Source organism: Callospermophilus lateralis, chromosome 1, assembly GCF_048772815.1.
Source record: "Callospermophilus lateralis isolate mCalLat2 chromosome 1, mCalLat2.hap1, whole genome shotgun sequence".
Lineage (NCBI taxonomy): Eukaryota > Metazoa > Chordata > Mammalia > Rodentia > Sciuridae > Callospermophilus > Callospermophilus lateralis.
The window spans coordinates 61,917,342-61,940,128 of NC_135305.1; the positions used below are offsets into that span (position 1 = coordinate 61,917,342).

A 22,787-nucleotide genomic window follows, 5' to 3' on the forward strand; every position below is an offset into this window, starting at 1 on the left:
AAAATTAACACTAAAATTAACACTAAAATTGCATTTTAGTGATTTCTAACTTCATTATATGCTCTTTAATTATCAAATTGTATCAACTACTCCCAAGAAACATCTCCAGTGCATTGCTCTGTCTGCTGAAGCAATACATGCATCTCACACAATGGAATCCACGTACCATCAGCTGATCACCATTTACAGAGTCCTCATCTGTGGCAATCACTCTATAAATTGATTGAAATAATGGATAGTCTTCAGCAATTTCCAAGGTAGCTGTGAGGAAAAAAAAATCAACATAGTGTATTAAAAATTAAAGTATATTGTGCTTTCATTATTTATTTATTTTGCCAACAGTGATTAAATCCAGGGGTGTTTTACCTGGATATATCTATATATCCAGTTCTTTTCATTTTTATTTTGAGACAGGGTCTGGCAAAGCCTGTGAGATAGGTCTTGAACTTGTGATCCTCCTTTCTTAGCCTCCTGAGCTGCTGGGATTATAAGCATGCTCCACCATACCCAGCAAGGGAAGTCTTTTTGATGTCTCAATAGAAAGTTTAGCAGGTTTGGGGAATGATCCCGAGGTCAGCTATCTCCAAAGAGTTGTTCCTAATGTTTTTTTTATGGCTAATAGGTGCTTAGGACCTCCCAAGAGAAGGTGTCTTATTGAAGGTCATCCAGATGGCAAGTTGAGTAGTAGTAGCCTGGTCCTCTTCTTGGACTGTCTGGGCTAGTCCAGCCTGAAGAAGTGCTGTCAGTGTGGAGTGCAGAGTCTTGAAAGTCTTACAGAAACTGGTGAAGATGAGGAGTGAGTTCCTCCCCCCCCCCTCCCTTAGTGCTATCAAGTGTGAAAACAGCAGGCACTCATGGAAACTAGAACAGGCTTCTTAGTGGGCAAATCAGCAATATACAAGGAGGAGTCTTTAAAAGAGGCCTATCCTATGCCTCAGCAACACAAATTTATCAGTTATAAATTTGAGGTCTCAGCCTCAATTTGAGTCCACTAGTAGATATTCTGACCGGAAATTGAAAACTCCAGCAGAATAAGGAGAGAAAAGGAAGTTGAAAAGCCCACACCCCCATGTGCTCAAGTTCTTATCTCACTGAAGTCTTTCCATAACAGAACTTTTAGAAATAATTCCAGGAGGCCTAGGATTCTCTGGAGGTTCATAGACTAGGTTCCAAGCACTGGTTACTGGTTAAAATGCTCTTTTCCTAGCTGGGCACAGTGTGCACACCTGTAGTCCCAGCTACTCAAGAGGATCACAAGTCTGAGGCCAGCCTGGGCAATGTAGCAAGACCCTGTCCCAAAACAAAATAAAGGGCAGGGGATAGAATTCAGTGGTATTAATGCTTGTCTAGTATGCAAAGAGCCCTGGGTTTAAAATAACTGGGTTTAAAATAACTTCTTTCCCCAGTTCTACTGCCAAAGTGAGACAAAATATTTTCATTCCTTTATGCCTTTGCTGAGGATCTAATCTACCCGCCACCAAAATATGCCACAGTCACTGGCTTTCTGCCCTAACAGCCACCTCTCAACAGGGAGGCTTAACTAAGCCATCTTCATTGGAGTGGGCAAGGAGCTCTGGTGTTAGACTCAAAAGAATTTACTCTAAACAGAATACTAGGGTAGTGGTGCAAAATTGAATTGTGAGAGTCAAGCATCAAGATGGTTTACTGAGACACGAAGAGAACAAAAACCAAGAATCCTTTCCAGAGGTATTTGCTGAACCCTGGCATTTCAATTGGAAACCTGTTCTGATGACACAGTTAGCTTTTCCCCAGAATGCTCCAGTGCTAGCAGGTAAATGTACAGAAGGGATTACAAGGGAAGATACATGAAGCAGCACTTGACCAGCAACAAATTACCTGCCAATAGGTGAGGTTTTCTGAAGCTATGACTGCACGCAGTGCCTTTTTCTCTTTCACGTTTTGATCATCATTTACCCATGAAAGTATTTTCCCCAATCCCAGGATTCAAACAGTATTGACAGTTTAATTCTGCCTTATATTAAAAATAAAACACATTCAGCTTCATATGTTTAACAAAAATCAAACAGCAGCAAAATGGCTACAAAATGTTACTTCCAACAGGTTGGAAGTCAGGTTATGAGTGTATTTTGTTGTCTCAGTCACATGTAGGAGTTTTGTTCACTTAATTCTGCTTCTGAAATAAGCAACATCAAAATAACCAGGAGTCAGCAATGTTCCATTTCCCAGGCATACTGCAGAGGGGCCCTTCTTCCTGATCTTACTAAGGTTTCTCCTCCAAACTCTTCCACCACCTACCATCAGGTCAGCTCATGTCTGGGCACTGAAGCACATTAACCAATCATGTACGCAGGGTCTGAGGCTTAGTCTTAAAGGTGACTCTCCAAGTGGGCACTGGGGCCTTTCTGTTCTGGTCTCCTTTGGAGGACAAGAGTGTCTCCTCTTATGAAGACACTGGGGGACTTGAGACCATGATGTTCTGGGAAGTGCTGACCCAGACCAGACACCACAAAAGATCTTTGACCTCATAAATTCAGTCCAAAGCTGAGATGACCAGCTCGAGTCAGCTTCGAGTCCCTCCTGAGTTTACAAACAGGTTTTTGTTCTTGCTGATAACCATAATTATTCTTCCTGAACCACTGTACTATAACTCCCTATAACTTTAAAATAAATTAATTGATTTCTGCTTTTTAAGATAATTTCACACAATACTACCAATGGGCCAGTGGTGAAATTCCTCTTGCCACCATACAGGCTACTCCAAACAATCTGTTTAATAGATTTTTTTCTCTCTTTTTTTTTTTTTTTTAGGGGGGTTAGAGGAGGACTGGGGATAGAAATCGGGTCCTTCCACATGCTAAGCTGAGCCACTACCCCCAGTCTCTGTAGACACTCTTCAAACTGCAAGAAGTTTGGAGTTAACTAGCAAAAAGCCTAAAAATCTGGTAATGTATACAGGTACAAAGCTGGTTCATCAAATCTCTGTTCTGTCCCCAACCCACTGCATTTCAACAAAGGCATCATCCATTTCCTTCTTAATGTTTATCAAACACTTAAATAGGTAATATCCAGCTGCTCCTTGGAGGGACTTCCCCCCACTTTTCAGCCCCTGGGTTGTTAAACTTCTCAGAAGCCTCTGGATCCTGGGCTTCATTGCAAAAGACTTTACAACTGTCCACAAACTTCTCCCCTCCCCTTTCCTCACCGCTTTCATCCTCCATGGGTTCTGGAATTTCCCCTTGGGCAGTGGCCCCCAATAGTGGCAGACTCACCCTCTGCAGAGCAGACCCCTCAGGATACCATCCTGAGGGCTTGGGGCCAAATTCTGGCTACTGCCCAATTCTCTGGGGATGGCTTTTCTCTCCTCCTAGGCCTGTATGACATCCTCAGGAGCTCGAGGCACTTCCCTCAGTTGTATTACTCCCTTTCTTTTCTTTCGCCTTAAATGAATTCAGGAGTTTTCTGTGGCTGTCAGGGAAAGACCAGCTCCCTCTTTTCCACAGGGAACTCATTTATGCTAGACCTTTAAATCGGTGAGAATTTTTTTCTATCTGTGTTGTTAAAACCACTATGCCCTCCACTGTCTCAGAGCCCAAAGATGATTCTTTGAAGGATAATTCTTTCATCACAGACTCCAACACCACAATGTAATGGGTTTTCTTGGCTTCTCTAATTTTCTTCGCTTACGTGATGGGGATGGTACTGTGATATCATCATAAAAACTCCAAGCTAAGGCCCACCTCATTGACAAAACCTTGGCAAAACTCAGTGAATGTAACTTTGGGAACCTCTTGGATGCAAAGTTCTTCCTTCAGTGGAGCCAGGCTACATTTCTTTCCCAGCATACAGCTCTACCACCTTAGTCTTTTTTAAAGCTGTAAACTGTCATAGATGATCATTTTACAAATTCTAATTCAACTCCTCTGCCATGATCTCTGTGATACCTCCTGTATTTTCAGAACTAGGTGGAGGTCTTTGAGGGTTTCGAGAGCTTACTCCCTAGGCTTCCAATTGTTTGGCAAAAAAGGAGTGGGGAGGGTGCTGCACATACAAAAGTTATAGATTATCTCAGAGTTTTCTTTAAGACTGTCCATCAGGAGTATCTGTGGCACTTTTACCACTTTCAAGAGGTCAGATAAGTTACTCTGTTCCACATTTTTCTTTGCATAGTTGAAATACGTATCATCTTCTTCTGTAGCAATAAAATGCCAGCCATTTAAGGTTGCTCCAAGTGAGGTAAGGGATAGATGCAGGATGCCCCTGTACCTATGTCAATTCCTCTTTGGAGAGTATTTTTGTCAGAGTCTTGATGATCAATCAGGTCTTCCACCCAATGAATATAGTTAAGTCTCAATAGATCTGTGGAAAGTAATCTCTCCAATGGGATATCAATAGAAAGTCCAAAATCTTTCTTTAGGAGAGTACAAGTTAGAGCTCTGACTGCTTTAGGTTCTTTAAAATTAACACTTAGTCTTGCATTCAGATTTATCTGAACATGCTGCTTAAAATCTGGGTATTTAGATGTCAGATATGCAAAAACAGGAGGTATATCCTTGTATCTATTTCTTTTGTGCATTAATTTACTCAGAGCCATCTCTGACAACAATGTTCCTGACCAATGATGTGCCTGGTGTGGGTCTATAAAATCTCAGAATTTTAAGCCACCCGCACTTCTTAGCACTATCTGTAGAAACTATAGGTTCATGAGAAAGAGTATCACATATGGGCTGACAATCTTTGCTGCGTTTACTGAGCCAACAGGGTAGTGTCACACAAGATCTCACTGCTCCAATTTCTAGATTAATGGGGTCATGCAATGAAGAACTCTGTTTCTAACAGAAGCACATGATACATAGATAACTGATTTACCTCCAACTCTCACACACATTTAACATATCTTTGCATTCTTGACCATGATTAAAAAAAATCCCAACCCACAATACATATAGATAGAATAAAGGATTCAGGTTAAATTAATTATTTCACTGGTTTCTGGCTTATTATTTGTGAATGTATGTGTGTATATGTGTGTGTGTGTGTGTTTCATTATACCCTATTTGGAATATAAACTGGAAATAAAGTTTAACTCAAGTTGAGTAACAAGACATTTAAAATTTTTATATTTCTTACGTAAATTGTTGAACCAAATTTATATGTTGTAATAAAATTAAATTGTAACAAGCTGCCCAACAAAATTTAATTTTTCTAACATAGTTATGTTTGAAATGAGTGACCAGATTTGGGGGTAACTGAGTATGATGGTGGCCATCTAGAACCATGTTTTCCAATATTATCTCCAAAAACAATATAGAAAAAAAGAAGAAATAACATTACACCAAAGCCATGCCCTCAGCATAACCTGAAGACAGAGTATAACCAAATTTCAAAACTTTAAGTAAATTAAAAACTAATAAAGAAATAATTTCAACAAATCCTAACAAAATCTCAAATTTCCATATTACTGTGAGGCTTTGTGTTAAACAAGAAAGAACCCAGAAAAACTGAAGTTAAGGCAAAAAAATAAAGGCAAAAAAATAAAATATTAATATTGGGCTTGTTGTTAGCTTTATTATTTTTTTGTTGTTATTACCAGAAAAATTGAGTCTAATATATATATATAATTCTATTCTGTTATGTGTACCATAATTGCTTTATGTTAGATAGATACATAAATGAATAAAACATCCCCAAACTCATTTTACTTAAAGAAAAAAATCAACAATAAAAAAATTGATTTTAAGATAATAAAATTTTTTAAAAAGAATGAAGTAAATCATGTGTTAGTAATATGCTGGTATCCAGAACCCCCTTTTTTTTGACTCAAATAGAACACAGCTTAATGGTTTTTTTTTTAGCTTTTTTAATAGTTGGATAAATATCAGATTTTGCTGTACTTTGCAGAATAAGCCTAATATACTGGTTATTAAGAGAATTATTAGAGGATTGACTGTATTTCACCCTGATCTCTTATTCTGTTGCTCTTCAACTTTTTACAACCATTATTTCAAATCTTATCTTTTACCCCAAACCTCTTACCCCTTCCCCTGCCTTCTATCTTGCTGTTCACAAGGAAGCTCTCATCTTATCACACAGAATAAAAAGAAACAATTAGACTAGTGATAGCTGATATTTTCCCACAGGATATACCAACCTATTTATATGTGTATATTCTTCCCTTTTTTTGTGGTAAAGGAGAAAATTTCATCATTAAAAATACACCTTGTTCGTGGCAAGCTGTCTCATCTGTTCTTTCTGTGAGACTTGACTCTTAACTTTACCTCTCATTTAAACTGTTCAAGTCTCTTTCATTACTAAAAAAAAAAAAAAATAGAAAAGAAAACAAAAATATCCTTTATTTTAAGCATACCCCATGTTCCTGTCTCTTTCCTACCCCTCAGGGCCACAGTTTATATTCTTCTTCATCTCCTATTCAGTCTTTGCTTCTCTCTACAAATAGAAACTGCTCCCCAAATGTTATTCATTGCCTCCATGAGGCCAGACCAACAGACCCCAAGTGGATATTCACTGTCCATCTTACTTGACTTTTCTTCAACATTTACACGGTTAACCTTCCTTCTCTTGGCAAAAAAAAAAAAAAAAAAAGAGCACTGCACATCTGTAGGAATTACACTAAGATTTCTAAGTACTTCTGGAAGAATTGTCTGGGAAAATCAAAGTTGGCAAGATTCCTGAACAGCCATTAAGTTCTCAAAGCAGGTGAAATCCCATATACAGATTCCAAATCTTAACCAGCAAGGTCTTAATAATCCATAAACTCTTGTAGGAGTTCTGTCATCCTTGAGTGTACACCTTCTATCCCCTCATATCCTGGTCAGAGCCAGAAAGGGAACAGAAAACAGAAAATAGGTGGTTATAAGACTCAAGTGCTTTTAGTGGCCCTTGAGATCCAGGGGTCTAAAAGACCAGGAGAACTCAGGTGAGAAGATCTGGTGTCCTACCATTTAACTAAGATAGGAAGAAAAGAAGAAAGGATTATTGTTACTTATTCAAATGTATATACAAATATCATTATTGAAAGTGGGTTGCTATGTCTGTGTTTGTTTTGAAAAATAACTACACATGTTATCAGAAAACATGGATCATAGTAAAATTTGATTAAAAATGCATTTGTAGCAACATAATGGAATAAAAATTATATTTTTAAATGTAATTTGTTTCCTTCTGCAGTTCTTTAGGAACTAGATGTGGGTTTTTAAAAATTTATTTTAGTTGTTGATAGACCTTTATCTTATTTATTTATTAGCAACCGTGAGAATCGAACCTAGTGCCTCACATGCCAGGCAAATGCTCTACCACTGAGCCCCAGCCTCAGCCCCTGGATGTGATATTTGAGCACAGTATAATAGAGTTGCAGATACAAAAATCCTACTTTATTTTTACAGTCAACTTTAAACGGACTTAATATGGCTCACTTAATAAAATGAATAATTTTGTTTTATGGGGTCCAAACTTCAAAAAGGTAAATATTTTGCTTCTTTTTAAAAATATTTTTTTAGTTGTACTTGACACAATACCTTTATTTTATTTATTTATTTTTATGTGGTCCTGAGGATAGAATCCAGGGCCTCGAACGTGCTAGGTGAGTGCTTTACCACTGAGCCATAACCCAGCCCCTATTTTGCTTCTTTTATGTTTCTAAAAGAAGTTTACAGTTCACAGTTATTATTTTTCATATCTAGAGATAATAAATATTATTTAGAATAATAGATTATATTTTTGAAGTACTATATTTTAAATGCAAAAATCAAGAAAATTTCTGTCAGGCACACACCCAAATGAACTGGGACCCACAACTCCGAAGCACTTTTTTCGAAAATTGTGTTTCAAGTATAATCTTTGAGATTTAAATTTTTGAGACTTTTTACAGTTGTTAAACATCAATTTACAATTTACATCAATTTAAAATTTACATCAACATCAATTTAAAATTTACAATTTTATTTTTAAAATTGTAAATGTGGGCATGTAAAAGTTTACAAGACGGATGGGTCGGCTAGATTGATAGATGATTGATTAATTTCCACTACACCTTGATTCCATCTCTTTTCTACTATCTTTTTCATGTGTCTTCAACCTCTCCCAGTAAAATCAATTCTCCTCCTTTGTAAAATAACCCAGACATCTCCTTTTAAAAAGAAGTAAACCAGGGAGGGAAAGGGAAAGTACTGGGGAACAGAAATGAACAGATTTCATTGTTATATTATGTGATGTGCAACTACATAGCAAAGAATTCCACTAGTGTGAGTAATTATAATGCAACAATTCTTTTTTTTAAAGAGGTAAACCAGACACCAGTCTTGAAATTTTTATATAGATCTGCTTTCTCTCTAATTTCACGTTCAAATTTCTACAGAAATGTTTTCTCTTTACAGTCTCACCAATCTGCTCCATTCTGTCTTCCACCTTCTATTACCCATAACATCGTTCTCAGACTCATGAGCTATCATTTCTCCTACATCACCAGTTAAATGCAATGAACTCTGTAATCCTCCATCTTGGTTGACTTGAATTCAGCCAGCTAACCACCTGGCACTCTTTTGAAACCTGTCCCTTTGCCATTCATGGCGTAACTCTCTCCATCTTCTACTACAACCCCAGTCACTCTTTCTTAGTGTCTTTGGCAGGCTCAGTTTCTTCTCCACGTCATTAAGTGTAGGAGTTTTTCAAGGTTTGGCCTTAGGCCTGCTTTTATTCTAATTCTCTATTGTGTCTGAGTGATTTCATCCAAATCCATGGTTTCAATTACAAAACATTTATAGTCCTAAGCAAGACCTCTGAGCTCAACTGCTAACTTAAATCTCTCCTTTGACATAACAAAGGCATATCAAATATGACATTCAAGGGGGAACTCAGGATTCTCTGTTCAAATTTGGTTTACTTCTGTGCTAACCTACCTTACCTGAGGCTTACCACAACAGTCATGCAAATCACAATTCTGAGATTTGTCCTCCCTTGCTTTCTATTTAATTCTTCATCAGATTAAGTTCTTATCTGAATATCTCAAGACTACCCTTTTCTCTTTATCTCTGTCACCTCCTTAGGACAAACTCTATCATTCCTTCCCTAGATTATTGAAATAACCTGATAACTTCTCTTCCTCTTTCTACTCTGCTAGTCTTCCTGAGCCAAATCAAGACTGATGACTGTATGTGCTCTATGAGCTGAGAGGAGTTTTTAGAGTTTTAAATATAAATAGTTAAAGGTTTTTAAATGTTTTTTAAATATAAATGGTTTTTAAAAAACCACAGAATACTAATATTTTGTGATGCATGAAATCTATATGAAATCAAATTTCAGTGTTTATAAATAAAATATTAACAGGCAACATATATACCCCCCTTGTTACAGATTGTCTCTTGCTGCATTTTTGCTGCATTGCACATTGAGTGACAGGAATGACACCGTGCATGGTGCTCTCTTCACTTCAAATATGAATTTGAGTAATCCAGTCATAATAGCATTCTCAGTACCATACTGTTCCTAATCACCATGCCTACCCATCACGGAAAAACAGGAAGAGAAAAGAGGACTTTGAATAATACAATTTTAAGTCATGATGGAGTGTGAAATATGCTGTTGAATTATGTGGTGAAGAAGTGTATTTTATACAATGGCTCTATAACTCTGCTAAAAGAATATAACGCATGTCATGTGAGTTGAGGGTCCCAGTTGACTCAAGCATGTGTTTGACTAAGCTCTCATCACAGTGTCTTCACTTACATGGAAATCAATGGTCAGAAAAAGTAGAAAATTTTAATCTAAATGTTTCATGACAAATTTTATTCACAAAATTAATACTACAACCAAAATAAGATTCTGAGTAGTTCATTTGTTTAATCAAGCAAGGAAAGCCATTCACTGATAGTGAGTTATTTAAAATCCTACCCTATAAAGGAATTTTCTATATACCTCAAAAAGAAAATTTATTCTTCTTATTAATAGACCAATAATAAAGAAAAAAATATACTTGTTGTGGTTACTACTATTATACTATGAAAATTTTATCAGGAAAACTGTCTAGCTATTTGTGTTCTTTCTTATTATTTAAGTACTATATAAATAATGTATTCAATTTTGCCTTGTGATATGGTGATATGCATACCTTAAAATATTTATTGGATAGAGCTAGAGAATATCATGCTACTCAAGATAAGCCAATCCCAAAGAACCAAAGATCACTGTTTTCTCTGATATACAGATGCTAATTCACAGAAAGGGGGAGAGACTATGGAAGAATAGGTGAATGAAGGGATGGAGGGGATAGGAGTAGGAAGGATAGTCGAATGATTTAGACATTATTGCCCTATGTGCATATATGACTACACAACACAACATACTTCATATATTACTACAACCTATGTAACTCTACATCATGTGCAACCAGAAAAATGAGGTTATACTCCATTTATGTATGATGTGTCAAAATGCATTCTACTGTCATGTGTAACTAATTAGAACAAATAAAAATATATATATTTATTATCTGGCCCTTAGCAATGCTTGCTCACTCAGCCTACTTCTGTTTCCTTCCAATCTTTCTCTGTGTCCAACTAGATAAATCAACTCAAAATACCTATCAGCTTACCATAATTCAAAGGATTCCCACTACCCATTGGACAAGGACAGACATTCTTAAAACTACCTTTATTAGCATTTACCTAAAAGTAAAACTTTTACTTTGTCTCCCCTGACTTATTTCTTTTGCAAGTCCTTACATAAAATCTCTTGACTGCTGGGCATGGTAGCATTTTCCTGTAATCTCTGCATTTCAGGAGGCTGAGGCAGGAGGATAGCAAGTTGAGGCCAGCCTCATCAATTTTAATGAGGCTCTCAGCAACTAAGTGAAACCCTGTCTTAAAATAAAAATGGCCCAGGATATGGCTCAGTGGCAAAGCACCCCTCACTTCAAGCCCCAATTTAAAAAAAAAGTAAAAATTTCTATATAGTAATACTGTTTTCAATCTATTCCATAGGGAGAAATAGGTGTAATGTGTTTTCTTATATACATGAATTTCTGCACATATTTTCATATACTTATATAAACACATTATATACATAATAAAACTTCACTAATCATCTCTACATGAAAAAGTAGCCCTGGCCTCTATTGAAAGTAAACATAGGAAAATGATGTGTGATACCTGTGCCTGAAGAAAACTGTGGATCAGCAGTACAGTTTGGAGGTTCAGGAACATCAATGATATTAATAATCAGAACACGTCTCATGAGTCCTCCAGTATCAACTATAAATAGAAACCTTATTGGATCAGTTTCGTAATTAAAAATTTTGGTAGAAGTGATTACACCAGAATCTAGTAAAGAAATAATCCAAAAATTATAATTATTATCAGTCTAAGAAACATACCTTTTACATCTTAAAAGGTGTTATAATTACACATTTTAACTCTTTTATAAAGAATGTAAATCAGAAATGACATGATCTAACCAATATTACCCAATTAACAAGCATCATATGAATTTTTAATGAATTTCTAAAAGCTAGGAATGCAATTAGTCTGCATTTTTAATTTTTAGCCACCTCATTAAAAAGTTTTCAAATATGCAAAAGGATAGCAAAAGCTAGAGTTTTCTTTTCTTTTCAAATTGGTTTGTAATTTAGACATACATTTTTAATCAACTCTATTTTCCCCTCAAATATTTTCATTGAAAATCATTGCCAAAGACAACAGGGGCCATCAATGACCGATTATGTTGTGAGTACATTCATGTCTACTTTTTATTAAAAGAGAAAAAAAATATTATTTTATATCTAACCTCCTTATTTGTATGAGTTTACCATAAAATTATAACACAGATTTGGCAAGAATTCTCTATTATCAAAGGAGGCATACTGTCAGAAAAGATGATTATTTGTGCTACTGATTGCAACAGTAACCAATTCCCTACTGGACTAGGCTAACACGTGAGAGTAAAAGAATTAATTAAGACAAGAAAGGTATATATGAAAGGAAGAAAAATATAGACACTGATAAAAATGAAAGTTTTTATTTCGTTACTATTAGCAATATAAGTATTCTATTAAATATGAAATTTAAAAATTAATTTTGAATGGGTGCATTATAGTTACACATAACATTGTGATTCATTGTGATATAGTTGCAATGCCCATAACATAATTTGGTTAATTCCATCTTATAGTACCTCTCCTTTCCCTTCCTCCTAAATCTGGACATTTTCAAATGAATTATAAACTATTAGTAAATAAGTTATTTTATAAATTGATGTAATATTTGTAATGCTTTTTTAAAGCTTCAAGTCATAAAATCTACTGAATTAGAAAAAAATTATCCTGTATTCTGAGAAATTCACTATTATCAAGTAGCAACATGTGTTTAAAATATATACTAATTATGCTTTTATAATGAATTTAATCAAGACAAAAAAGTGAGTTTCCCTGAAACAAATAAATTTCCTACAAATTTATATAAATTTTGCTTTTTAGCTTTATGGAATGATAAGAGTCAAGTCAAATCAAGACATAACAAGAAACCAGAATAACCCTACCTGAACTCTTTTTCAAACTGAAATGGAGCTTATAGATTCCTTGTACATAATTCAAGAAACTCTCTCAAATTGGGGTGTTGGATCAAACCTCAAGAGAATATTAATAGAATCAACCATTGGATGTATGTTTAACATGGTGTCTCCTAGCAAGTCTTCTCTAGACTGATTAAAAGAACTAAAACTTGACTGAATGGTCTCATAGTTCTCCTTTAACTCCCAAGAAAGATTTTTTGCTCCCTATTTTGGTATGAAGATATTTCAGGAAAAGTCCCAGTACCCATATTGACAATGTGCCAAATAAACTGTGGCACACTAGAAACAACTAGAACCATTTAGGGCCTAGAAGCACCATCTATCAAAGGAAGACATTTCTACAGTATGTTATTAAGTGGAACCTATCTTCCCAGTGCTAGTGTAGTCCCAGGATATTGTAGATGGGCCACCAGGAATAGCATCAGAAGGCTATGGTTTCTATCCCAGTTTGGATCTTAAATGTCTCCCAAAGTCCTAAGTGTTCAAGGATTGGTTCTCCATCTTGGTACTATTGGAATATGGTGGAATCTTTAAGAAGTACAGCCAAGTGAGAGGTCTTTGGGTCACTGGGGCATGCCCTTGAAGGGGACTGTTTTATTCCAGTCTTTTCTTCTTTCTCTCTTTTACTTCCCAGCCATCAGACGAGAGGTTTTCTCACCAGTGTACTCCTACCATGATGTACTACCTTGCCACAGGACTAAAAGCAACAGGACCGACCAAGCATGGATTGTAGCCTTCAAATATAAAAATAAAACTTTCTACAGGTTGCATTATCTCAGATATTTCTTACACTGACAGAAACTTAGGTAACAGCACCTTAGAGAAGCTAAAAGGAAACAGATTAATTTAGATGACATGGGTACATTAGTTTCAGAAACAAACCTGTAGTTTCCTGAGATTAATCAAGAATAGGGGAAGAATCATTTAGCCAACTCAGTGTTGTTTAAAGCCACATGTTTTGAAGGAGTTCATTACATAGTCCCTTAAGACAAATAAGGGAGGAATTCAAAGTAGATTCAAAGTGGTAGGATAAGAATTGGAAATACAGACATGAATTTATTGGTATAGGGATAGACACTAATAAAACAGGGAAAACAAATGAATCAGGCACAATCCTTGGGCTCAAGAGGTACAACCAAGGAAATAAAGCTGCTAAATTAAGTGGACTAAAAATACAAAAAGGAATATTTTATACAGTGTTGAGGGCAGGGTAGATGTTGTGGTTACTTGGGAGGAATTATTTCCAAACTAATAATTGATAGTGATGTGAAAAATTTGGTCAGGAGAAAAGGAGGCAGAAAATATATTGAAAGACCCAGGGAAAGAAGAAAAATTTGCATTAAGAGATGTATATTTTGACTAAAATATAAAACATTTAATGGAGAGTGGTGAACTTTATAAAGTTCACACAAAGGTTAAAGTAGAAGCAGCATTATTGAGTCTAGATTTGAATACTTTAATTTAATATGTTTGAAAATATATCTATGAGGTAGAGACATTGGTCTGGAGTTGAGTCATAATATTTGAACCTTGTATATACATATTTGGGATCATACGAATCTTTTTGTAATTGTAGTCAAGGGATACATAGGTGTGGTTTTAGTCAAGATAGATGCAAGGTGGAATGTGCAGAGTGTAAATACAAAGGAACCTAAATAGCCCTAAATCACACCCTGCAAACATGTACAGATTAAACAAAGGAAATATAAGAAGAAGGAGAATAAATAAGAAGAACAGGAAAAGGTGATAACGTGGTAAATAGGGAAAATCTGCATTAAATTATGTAAAAAGCAATTTAAATATGAATGTGTTTCAAAAAGTAGGGAGTGATTTTTTTTCACTTCCAAATCTTAAAGAGAGATTATATGTGATCAGGACAAAATATGGCATTGTGTTTACAAATAAAGGGGATTGTTCTGTATGGTAACAGGTCTTGATGAAGTAACCTATCACAGTTCATTTTGAACATCATAGAAGAATAAATGAGAGGTGTGGGAGGGGAAGGTGTTGTATAGAACTCTTTAAAGATATTTATCCAGTCTAATGAGAAGTGAGATATTCTATAAAAAGTCAAAAAGAAGACAGGAGAAGGAAAGGAACACTTGACAAGAGTGGATTTTATTGAAATGCAAAAGGCTTAAAAAACTACTTAAAGATTAGGAGAAGGGAAAAAGTAAAGAAGAGAAAATATTCTTTTCTGACTTAAAAAAAAAAAATTGAAGGATGTCCAGAAAACATTTTGGTTGACATGTTAACATGTTGATTCATGTGATTTTCTCCAAGAATATCCAACAGCCCAAGCATAGCAGGAAACATTAACAATTGATTAATCTCATGCTGGAATTTTCCAGAAGAGAATTTGCAAGAGGAACCACAGGGTAGGTTATCCAAGGATAATGTTAAGGAGGAGTTGAAAGATGGATCAGAATGACAGGGCATAGAGAAGAGGTGAATGATAGAAAGAAAGAAAATAAATCAATGGACTGGTGACCTTAGAGATAATGGCAACACAATATTATAGTAATAACTGGAAAAAAAAAAAAAAGCTGAAAGAGGCCTAAGAGTGAGATTCTGAATTAAGAATGAAAAAATGGAATTATTCTGTGTGCTGAAGTTCTGAATGCAGCCACAAGAGTATGTAAATGGTAGTTAATTTTAAAGACATGGGAATTTAGGTACAGGCTTTACACTGAATAAGGTAAAGGGTCTTACATGTGGGGTGCTGGATAGGACAGAGTGTGCACATCATAGTAACTTATGAAATGGTGGCAGAACTTGAAATAGAAACATTGTGAGGGATGCATTAAAGTCCCCAGGGCTTGTGGGGGAGTGATTAGTTTAGTGTGGTGAGGAGCCAAATATCCGGAGCTCCAAATGAGCAGGGATCCTTCCCAAAAAATGTCTGAGCAGTGGTCAGGAATCAGCTTTGCAGGGTAAGAAGCATGCTGACTCCCCACTTCCTGACTCAGAGATGCAAGATGTGTGTGGGAGAAGGAAGAATAGCAGCTTAAGGCCCTCTGCAGCTGTCCCTTGGGATGATCAATTCTGGTTAAAGCCAAGAGGTAGAGAATGTCATGAAATAGAGTGCAAAAGTAAGGAATTTTTAAAAATTGTATTTATCGATTTATAAATGGTACTTCAGAGGGCATAACATTGCAAAAGAGAATACAGGGCCAAGTTAGAGGAAAGCAAGCTTTGAGTAGCATGGTGATAAGGATAGGGGAGAGGATACATGCGTATTTGTGGCTTTTCATCCTAGGCAACTACCCAGAAGTTGAGAGGCAGAGTGGGGCACAGAGTTCCACAGAATCAGATTGAGACATTTCCTTAGTATAAGTGGTGTGCAAAGAGGAGGGTGATTCATCTGGGAACCAGGCCATGGTTTATCACTTCTAGCCAAGGTCAAAAAGAAAAGGAAAAAAAAAAAAAAAAAAAGACTTGGATCTAGAGGGCAGGCAATCAGCGTCTAGGGAGGTGAGTCTTACTGCAGTCTGACCACCAGGAATCAGAAATCCTGTACCCCGGGGAAGGTTTTCAGTATCACTAGTCAAGGAAGCAGGGTTGTTCAGGTTTATTCTGAATTTGAGGTTTAGAGCGACTGAGAGGAAGGGAAACAACCAAGTTGGCAAAGGTTAGAATTAATCTCTGCAGAAAATGGAACCGGGGGCCTTATTCTTAGAGTATAGAGCTGTGCTCAGCCACCAGTAAAGCATTCTAGGGAAGTGACACTGGGTGGTGGCCAGTGAGACATAGTGCTATTTTCAAAAATGTTAAATTTATAAAAATCATAGCAGGCAATATTTTGGCATTTCCTGAGCATAGTACAAAAATCAATGTATACATAACAGCTATAGGAAATATAAATAAAACAGTTGTTCTAGCATGCATCTCACTTTAGAGTTATCATCTGCTCAATTATAAGTGAGGGAAACGGATCTATTTTTTCACCCACCCACTGATAGTCTACCCTGCCAGCTACCTGACCAGGTATGAGGTTCTCCCTGTCTTGGCTAGTTCATTCACTTTGGGGTGGGGGGAATTGCACTTCACTTAGCCAAAGTATATTTTAAATTGTTTTTCTAGAAAGTAGTAAATATACTGGATCATCTTTTCTATTATTCAAAGGCTGTTTTGTTTTTTTTTTTCCCTGAAAAGAAGGAGGTGACTCTCAGGTTAACAATGAACAAAACTTTTACTTCTTTCTGGAAACACTGTAGAACATCATGAGTTAGGGGCAAAGCAAGAATCTGAAGTCTCTTTAGAGATATTAACTAAAGCAAAGTATGCCAAAAAACTCAATATGCCATATGAGTATAACTAAGTCATTTTCTTTTAAGCTTAAATCTTAAATAATAAATATAAAATAAATAAAAATATACAAATGCTAATATTCATTTACTTCCATCAATGACAAAATCCTTTGTTTTATTCAGAAAGCGATATGCATCTGCTTTTCCTGCCACATCTTTATCATAAGCCCGACTGAGTTGTGTTCCAGGGGCCATGTTTTCAGGCAAATTCACAGGGTTAATTAATATCTGAATTTCTGCTCCAATGTAGGAAAACACTGAAAAGATAACACAGAGATACTTCTTAAGTAATACCAAGAAAATACACAAATGAAAAATTTTACCAATAATCATTCTAGATATTTGTCCCCTAAATTACATACATAGCTGAAATTATATTTGGGAAAAAAATTTTCTTCTAAAACTGAGTCATATGTTTGTTTTTTTCTCTAAACTGCATTCAGTATTATGTTTCTATGTTGGGCTATACACAACAAACTTGAAAGAACAAGTTGAGATCCCAAATTTACTATCTTTATTTTTGCATTCAACATGCATACTTATTACCATACAGAATGATTTCTCCAGTCAAGATGGTAGTTTCACTCACTTCCTTATTCAGTTTATAGATCATTTCAGTCAATTTTTCATGTTCACTTGTTATATTTTTAAAGTCTTTAAAGCCTGCTGTTTTTCAGTATTAAATGCTATTTGAAAAAACTCAATGCGTTTGTTTTAATTTGACTTATTTTCATTTTTTAAGAATGAAGAGAGATTAATTTTGATTTAGTTATAACTTATAAATTGCACTATATTGCACCCCTAGAGTGAAAACCAGAAATAAACACATCCTGAAACTTACTCCCAGACAGTGTGGTATGATTAAAAGGATAAACACACACACACACACACACACACACACACACACACACACACACACAGAGAGATACCCGTAGTTACATAAGATATCCAACAATAGCCTAATATTAAAAATAGTCATAAATTTATACATATTTTGTGACTTCTTGTTATAAAATAGAAGATTTTTATAAAGCAAATTAAGCTACAAAAAGAGGACCCTAAAGAAAAACAAAAACACTAAAAGTAGATTCCTATTTGAAATAATTCCAGATTATTTTGAGTCTTTGTTCTTAAATATCTTTCTCTCTCTCTCTCTCTCTCTCTCTCTCTCACACACACGCACACACACACACACACACACTTCAAGAACAAAATATTCAATAAATTAAATGGATCTCAACAAATTTCTAAACTAGCATTTATTAAAAGGAAAAAAAACATCAATCTAAACAAACCTGTATATATGAATAAAATCTTGAAGATATTCATATTTAGACCGGCTCCCTAATGCCCGTGGCAATACCATCAACAAATGTGTGGCTATTTATATACAAATTCAGTCTTTACTCAAATTAAGCCATCAGGTCAACAAGTTGTTACTCAACATGGAAGCCAATCATTTAATTTTATTTAATTGAGTGATTATGCACATAGGTCATATTACAACTTCTATGTCTGCTTCCCATATAAACCTGATGAGATTATCTCAGCAAAGCCAGGATCACTATATAACAATTTAACTTGTGTCTTGAGAGTTGATGTGGTGTATACTATGGAGAATTTTTGGCAAGAAGTTTGGATGAATTCTTCTTTAATCCTTATTAACCTAGTAGAAGGTGCTCTGCAAGTAGAATAGTTCTGTTTTGTTTGTTTTGTTTTGTTTTTTTAAAGATTACTCTTGTCAGGGGAACTTATGTGAACCTTATATACCCATGAGGGACTGAGAATATAGTGCAGTGGTAGAACACTTGCCTACCATGCATAGGACCTGGATTAGATCCCCAGAACCACAAGAAAGGAAGAAAGAAAATAAATAAAAAACAATGTTAAATTATTTGTGCAAGAAGTAGTGTGGGCTGGGCACTGGACTCCAAGATAAAACCTTGTGGTAGATCCCAGCAAGTGGAGTCTTTCTTCACACTTTGCCACCCAAAGTTGGGGAGGCAGTCAGTGTTGTCTGGGTTTCAGTGGCACTGGCATCCAGCAGGGGCATGGAGTTTTCCCAGTACCAGATTTCACCATGGGAGATCTGCTCCTGGGTTTCAAGTCTAAAACCTGACTTCATTGTCTCTTCCCTTCCCAGAAGCAAGTGTCTCTCAGCAGGACTGCTTGGCATGATCACTCTTTTAATTTAATTTTTTTAAAATTTTTTAATTTTTTTTTAAGAGAGGGAGAGAAAGAGAGAGAATTTTTTTTTATATATTTATTTTTTAGTTTTCGGCAGACACAACATCTTTGATTGTATGTGGTGCTGAGGATCGAACCCTGGCCGCACGCATGCCAGGTGAGCGCGCTACCGCCAGCCCCGCATGATCACTCTTTTATTCCTACTTTTTTCAATGCACCTTTTGAATTCATTATTCTAAAAGCAGGCACTATGGTCTCTGACCTGATTTACTTAGCTGTTGTGAAGGTGGTTTGGTCCTGAGAGTCTTTCACATCTGTGTGTCTGTGGGGAGATAGTCACTGGAGCATATTAACTGCCAACTTACTTTGCTTTCTGAGTTGCAGTACTTTTAGAAAGTGTATCAAAACATTAAAAACTCTGTTACTATAGGTTAGGAATGAACAAAAATGTTTAAAACAGTAAAATATGAATTTGATGCATTGTAATTTAAATGAGAATTAAAATGTTTATGAAAAATCTTTTAAAAAATAATTTCAATAGTGTTAACCTTTCCATCATATAACTTTTATCACAGATCCTTTCTGTGTCTTGGCAAATTATTTTATTTCTTTCTAGTTTGGATCAACTTCCCACATTTTATCTTTTACACAGTCAGTTTGTGAAATATCTTCACAATTTTCTTGAAGATTTTTTAATATATCACATCCTCTGGGATGTCCTTTTTTTTTTTTTGTCACAACCAATTTTTTCATTTATGTTGATGTGACCTTCACTGAGCCCTTTGGTGACATACCTCTTTTTTTTTCTTTTTTTTTTAATAGCAGTAGTGCCAGCATTCCTACCATAATATTTTTTCTATTTGCTTCATTTATTACTGCAAAGTTATTTGCATTAAGAAATTCATATTTATGTCATACTGCCCACATAGGATTCATTGTTCATTTCTTCTTAGATGCTTTTATGATTTCAAAATTATGCTTCATGTAATATTTAATCCAAAGATCACCTATAAAAATTGCATAATCTCCAGTGATAATGTCAATAGACTGAAAATCCATCTAAAGTTAGCAACAGTTAGAATTTGGAAAAAATCCTTGATTTATTGACTGAGTTAATAAAGTTGTGCTTGATGAGAAAAAAATACATTTTCACATTTTCATTCAAGACCCTAAGAAAATCAAAATGGCTAGGAATCTTAACTGGTGTTAGTACTTTTTTAAAAGTTAAATTATTTAAGTAGAACCTCTCTACTATGGAGAATAGATAAGGATATGTATGATTCAGCCAACTACAGTGCTAAAAAACACTTTGAAGCGTACCTGTCCTTCAACTGTGGCATCAAAATTCATCCAAAAGTAATAGTTTCTATGATTTAAGTAAAAATAAATTCCATTAATCATGCAATAAAATCCACAAACTTCTGTCTGACACTGACACTGAAATAGAACTTGGCTTACTTACCCAGGTCAAGTTCTAGGAAATGTTTGCATTTTAAGGTTTATGTGGGATTTCAGATGTGTTAGTTAGAAGTGGTGGGTGATTAGATGTTCTTATATGATCTCCAGTTCATGTTCACATTGGGTGCAATCCTGGTAGATAATTCTCCCTGGTTTTTCCCATTTCTGAAGGTCTTGTGAACTTAGAACCTAACCACCAGTCTTAAAATATAGAAAGTGCCTCCATCTAGAACAAGGGGCTGGTTTGTTTATTGTCTAGTATAATAAAGTCTTCCTCCTAGATCATCCGGTGTCCCTTTTGAAGATTCTGTCACCAGAAAGATAGTCTGAGGAGTTCCTGGAAATGGGGAAGGAACTCAACCTAGGATAAGTGGGGTCTTGGTGTATGTGAAAGAAAAGAATTTCAGTGGGTGTCAGTCAGAGACACAGATATTTATTAAGAAAGTAGATTCATTTTCAAGAAAGAATCTGGGCTATCTAAACAAAGAGATAATTTGGGGGGTTCTTAGGCCCTTCTTTTAAAGGAAACTTGGTGAGGGATGGGCATGGGAAGGGTGTGTATGTGAGGATGACATCAGTCTTATGATCAAAGGACAGTTTATACCCATCTGCTCCCTCTCAGGATCCTTGTTCTCCTTTGTCTGATTAATAGATAATATTGGAAAATCCCCTAAATTATAAGTTTCTTAAGATGTTGCTTCTGTCTTCACTTGATCTATTTATTGCATGAGCTAGTTAATAATGCACAAGGTGATTTTTATAACTGAGTGAGTTTATGGTAACTCTCTAATACGATTTACAGATTTCCTAGAAATTTTGGAATGACAGATCTAGGGGAGTGACAGACCTTGAAAGGTATGAAGAACCTTAAATTAATATTAGATTTCTCTGTTCTTCTTTTTGTCTCCTTTCTACATATTGTTATTTATTCTATTATATCAGAGTTTCAGTTCCCTAAGCTCAAAGTTTCTCTCCTCCAATCAACCTACTGCATGTGCAGATGTCATTTGGTCCTCTTTGTCTTACCTTTTGGATTTGGGAATTAAGGAACCAATGTGAATGTTAACATTCTGATTTCTGCAAGTCTCATGAGTAACAATGTCTTTTGTACTTGAACTAAGTGTTTTATATCTTGTAACAGTGTTCTGGAACCTGAGGAAAGACAATCTCTCATCTTTCAAGGAAGACAAAAATCCCAGACCCTTCCCAGTTCTTAACACAATAAACTCAATTTATCTTTCAAGCTGAAAAACCAGAATATTTCAGTGCACAAACTACAGTAAGGTGCAAACCTGTAGAAGAGAAAGCATTTCAGATGTGAGCTGTGCCTTAATCACAAAATGCTGCAAATGCCAATCTGCCAGATATTTAATGAAGCAGTGTAGTGTTGCACGTGAAATTAAATGTACCTGAATCAAAAATGCTTTTCTGGGGCTGGGGATGTGGCTCAAGCGGTAGCGCGCTCGTCAGGCGTGCGGCCCGGGTTCGATTCTCAGCACCACATACAAACAAAGATGTTGTGTCCGCCGATAACTAAAAAAAATAAATATCAAAAAATTCTCTCTCTCTCTCCCTCCCTCTTAAAAAAAATGCTTTTCTTTCTATGAGCTATTATTTAACCTCCCTAGATAGCATTTTCCTCATTTATAATATGCGGAAAGTTATAATAACTACCTCAGAACTGTTACGAGGAGTATATGAGGTAATGCATAAAAGGAACTAGCACAGTACAGGATATATGAGAAGCACTCAACAAATATTTGATATTGTTTTAGAATTACTTAGGATACCTCATTAAATAACTCAAGGTCTAGAATGGAATTTTGTAAACCCTCATATTGTATACCCCTTGAGATTATCATTTAAATATTTTCGGAAGTAACCTATCCTGTGCTGAGTTCTGTTCTGCATCAACACTAGCGGTAAGATTCCTATGTAATGTTATAAAGTTTTCCCTTAAGAATTAAAGCATCTTTATACATGTATCTACAGGGACCTCTCATGAACAGCTGGCAAGTGTAGGAGATTGCCTGCATGGTGCAATCTATCCTCTCCATCCACTATCAAGCAGTTCTATTTTACAAACCTGATTACATCATTCTTCTACTAACACGCTCTTCCTACAAACTAGAGTCAAAATACTCAGAATGCAGTATTTCATATTTTTCTCATTGCTTCTTTACCCCCTCATATACTATGCATTCAGTAATATCAAGACTTTTTCATTAGTTTTTTCATTATTTTCATTTATTTTACAGATATGGTATTGTTCCC

The 22,787-nt window shown here is 35.6% G+C and overlaps 1 protein-coding gene and 1 pseudogene across 1 annotated transcript in view; both read right to left on the reverse strand.

Moving 5' to 3' along the window:
- Positions 1 to 18,197, reverse strand: part of LOC143397552 (cadherin-related family member 4-like) — a 156,342-nt gene extending 138,145 nt beyond the window's left edge. Inside the window, exons 1-4 of the mRNA XM_076853690.2 lie at positions 18,164 to 18,197; positions 16,958 to 17,125; positions 11,142 to 11,312; positions 167 to 261 (exon numbers count right to left, since the gene is read on the reverse strand). Coding sequence (XP_076709805.2) covers positions 167 to 261; positions 11,142 to 11,312; positions 16,958 to 17,125; positions 18,164 to 18,197 — 468 coding nt within the window. The remainder of the gene's footprint in view (positions 1 to 166; positions 262 to 11,141; positions 11,313 to 16,957; positions 17,126 to 18,163) is intronic.
- On the reverse strand, positions 2,898 to 4,573 carry LOC143404314 (RNA N(6)-adenosine-methyltransferase METTL16 pseudogene; annotated as a pseudogene).
- Positions 18,198 to 22,787: the final 4,590 nt, after the last annotated feature.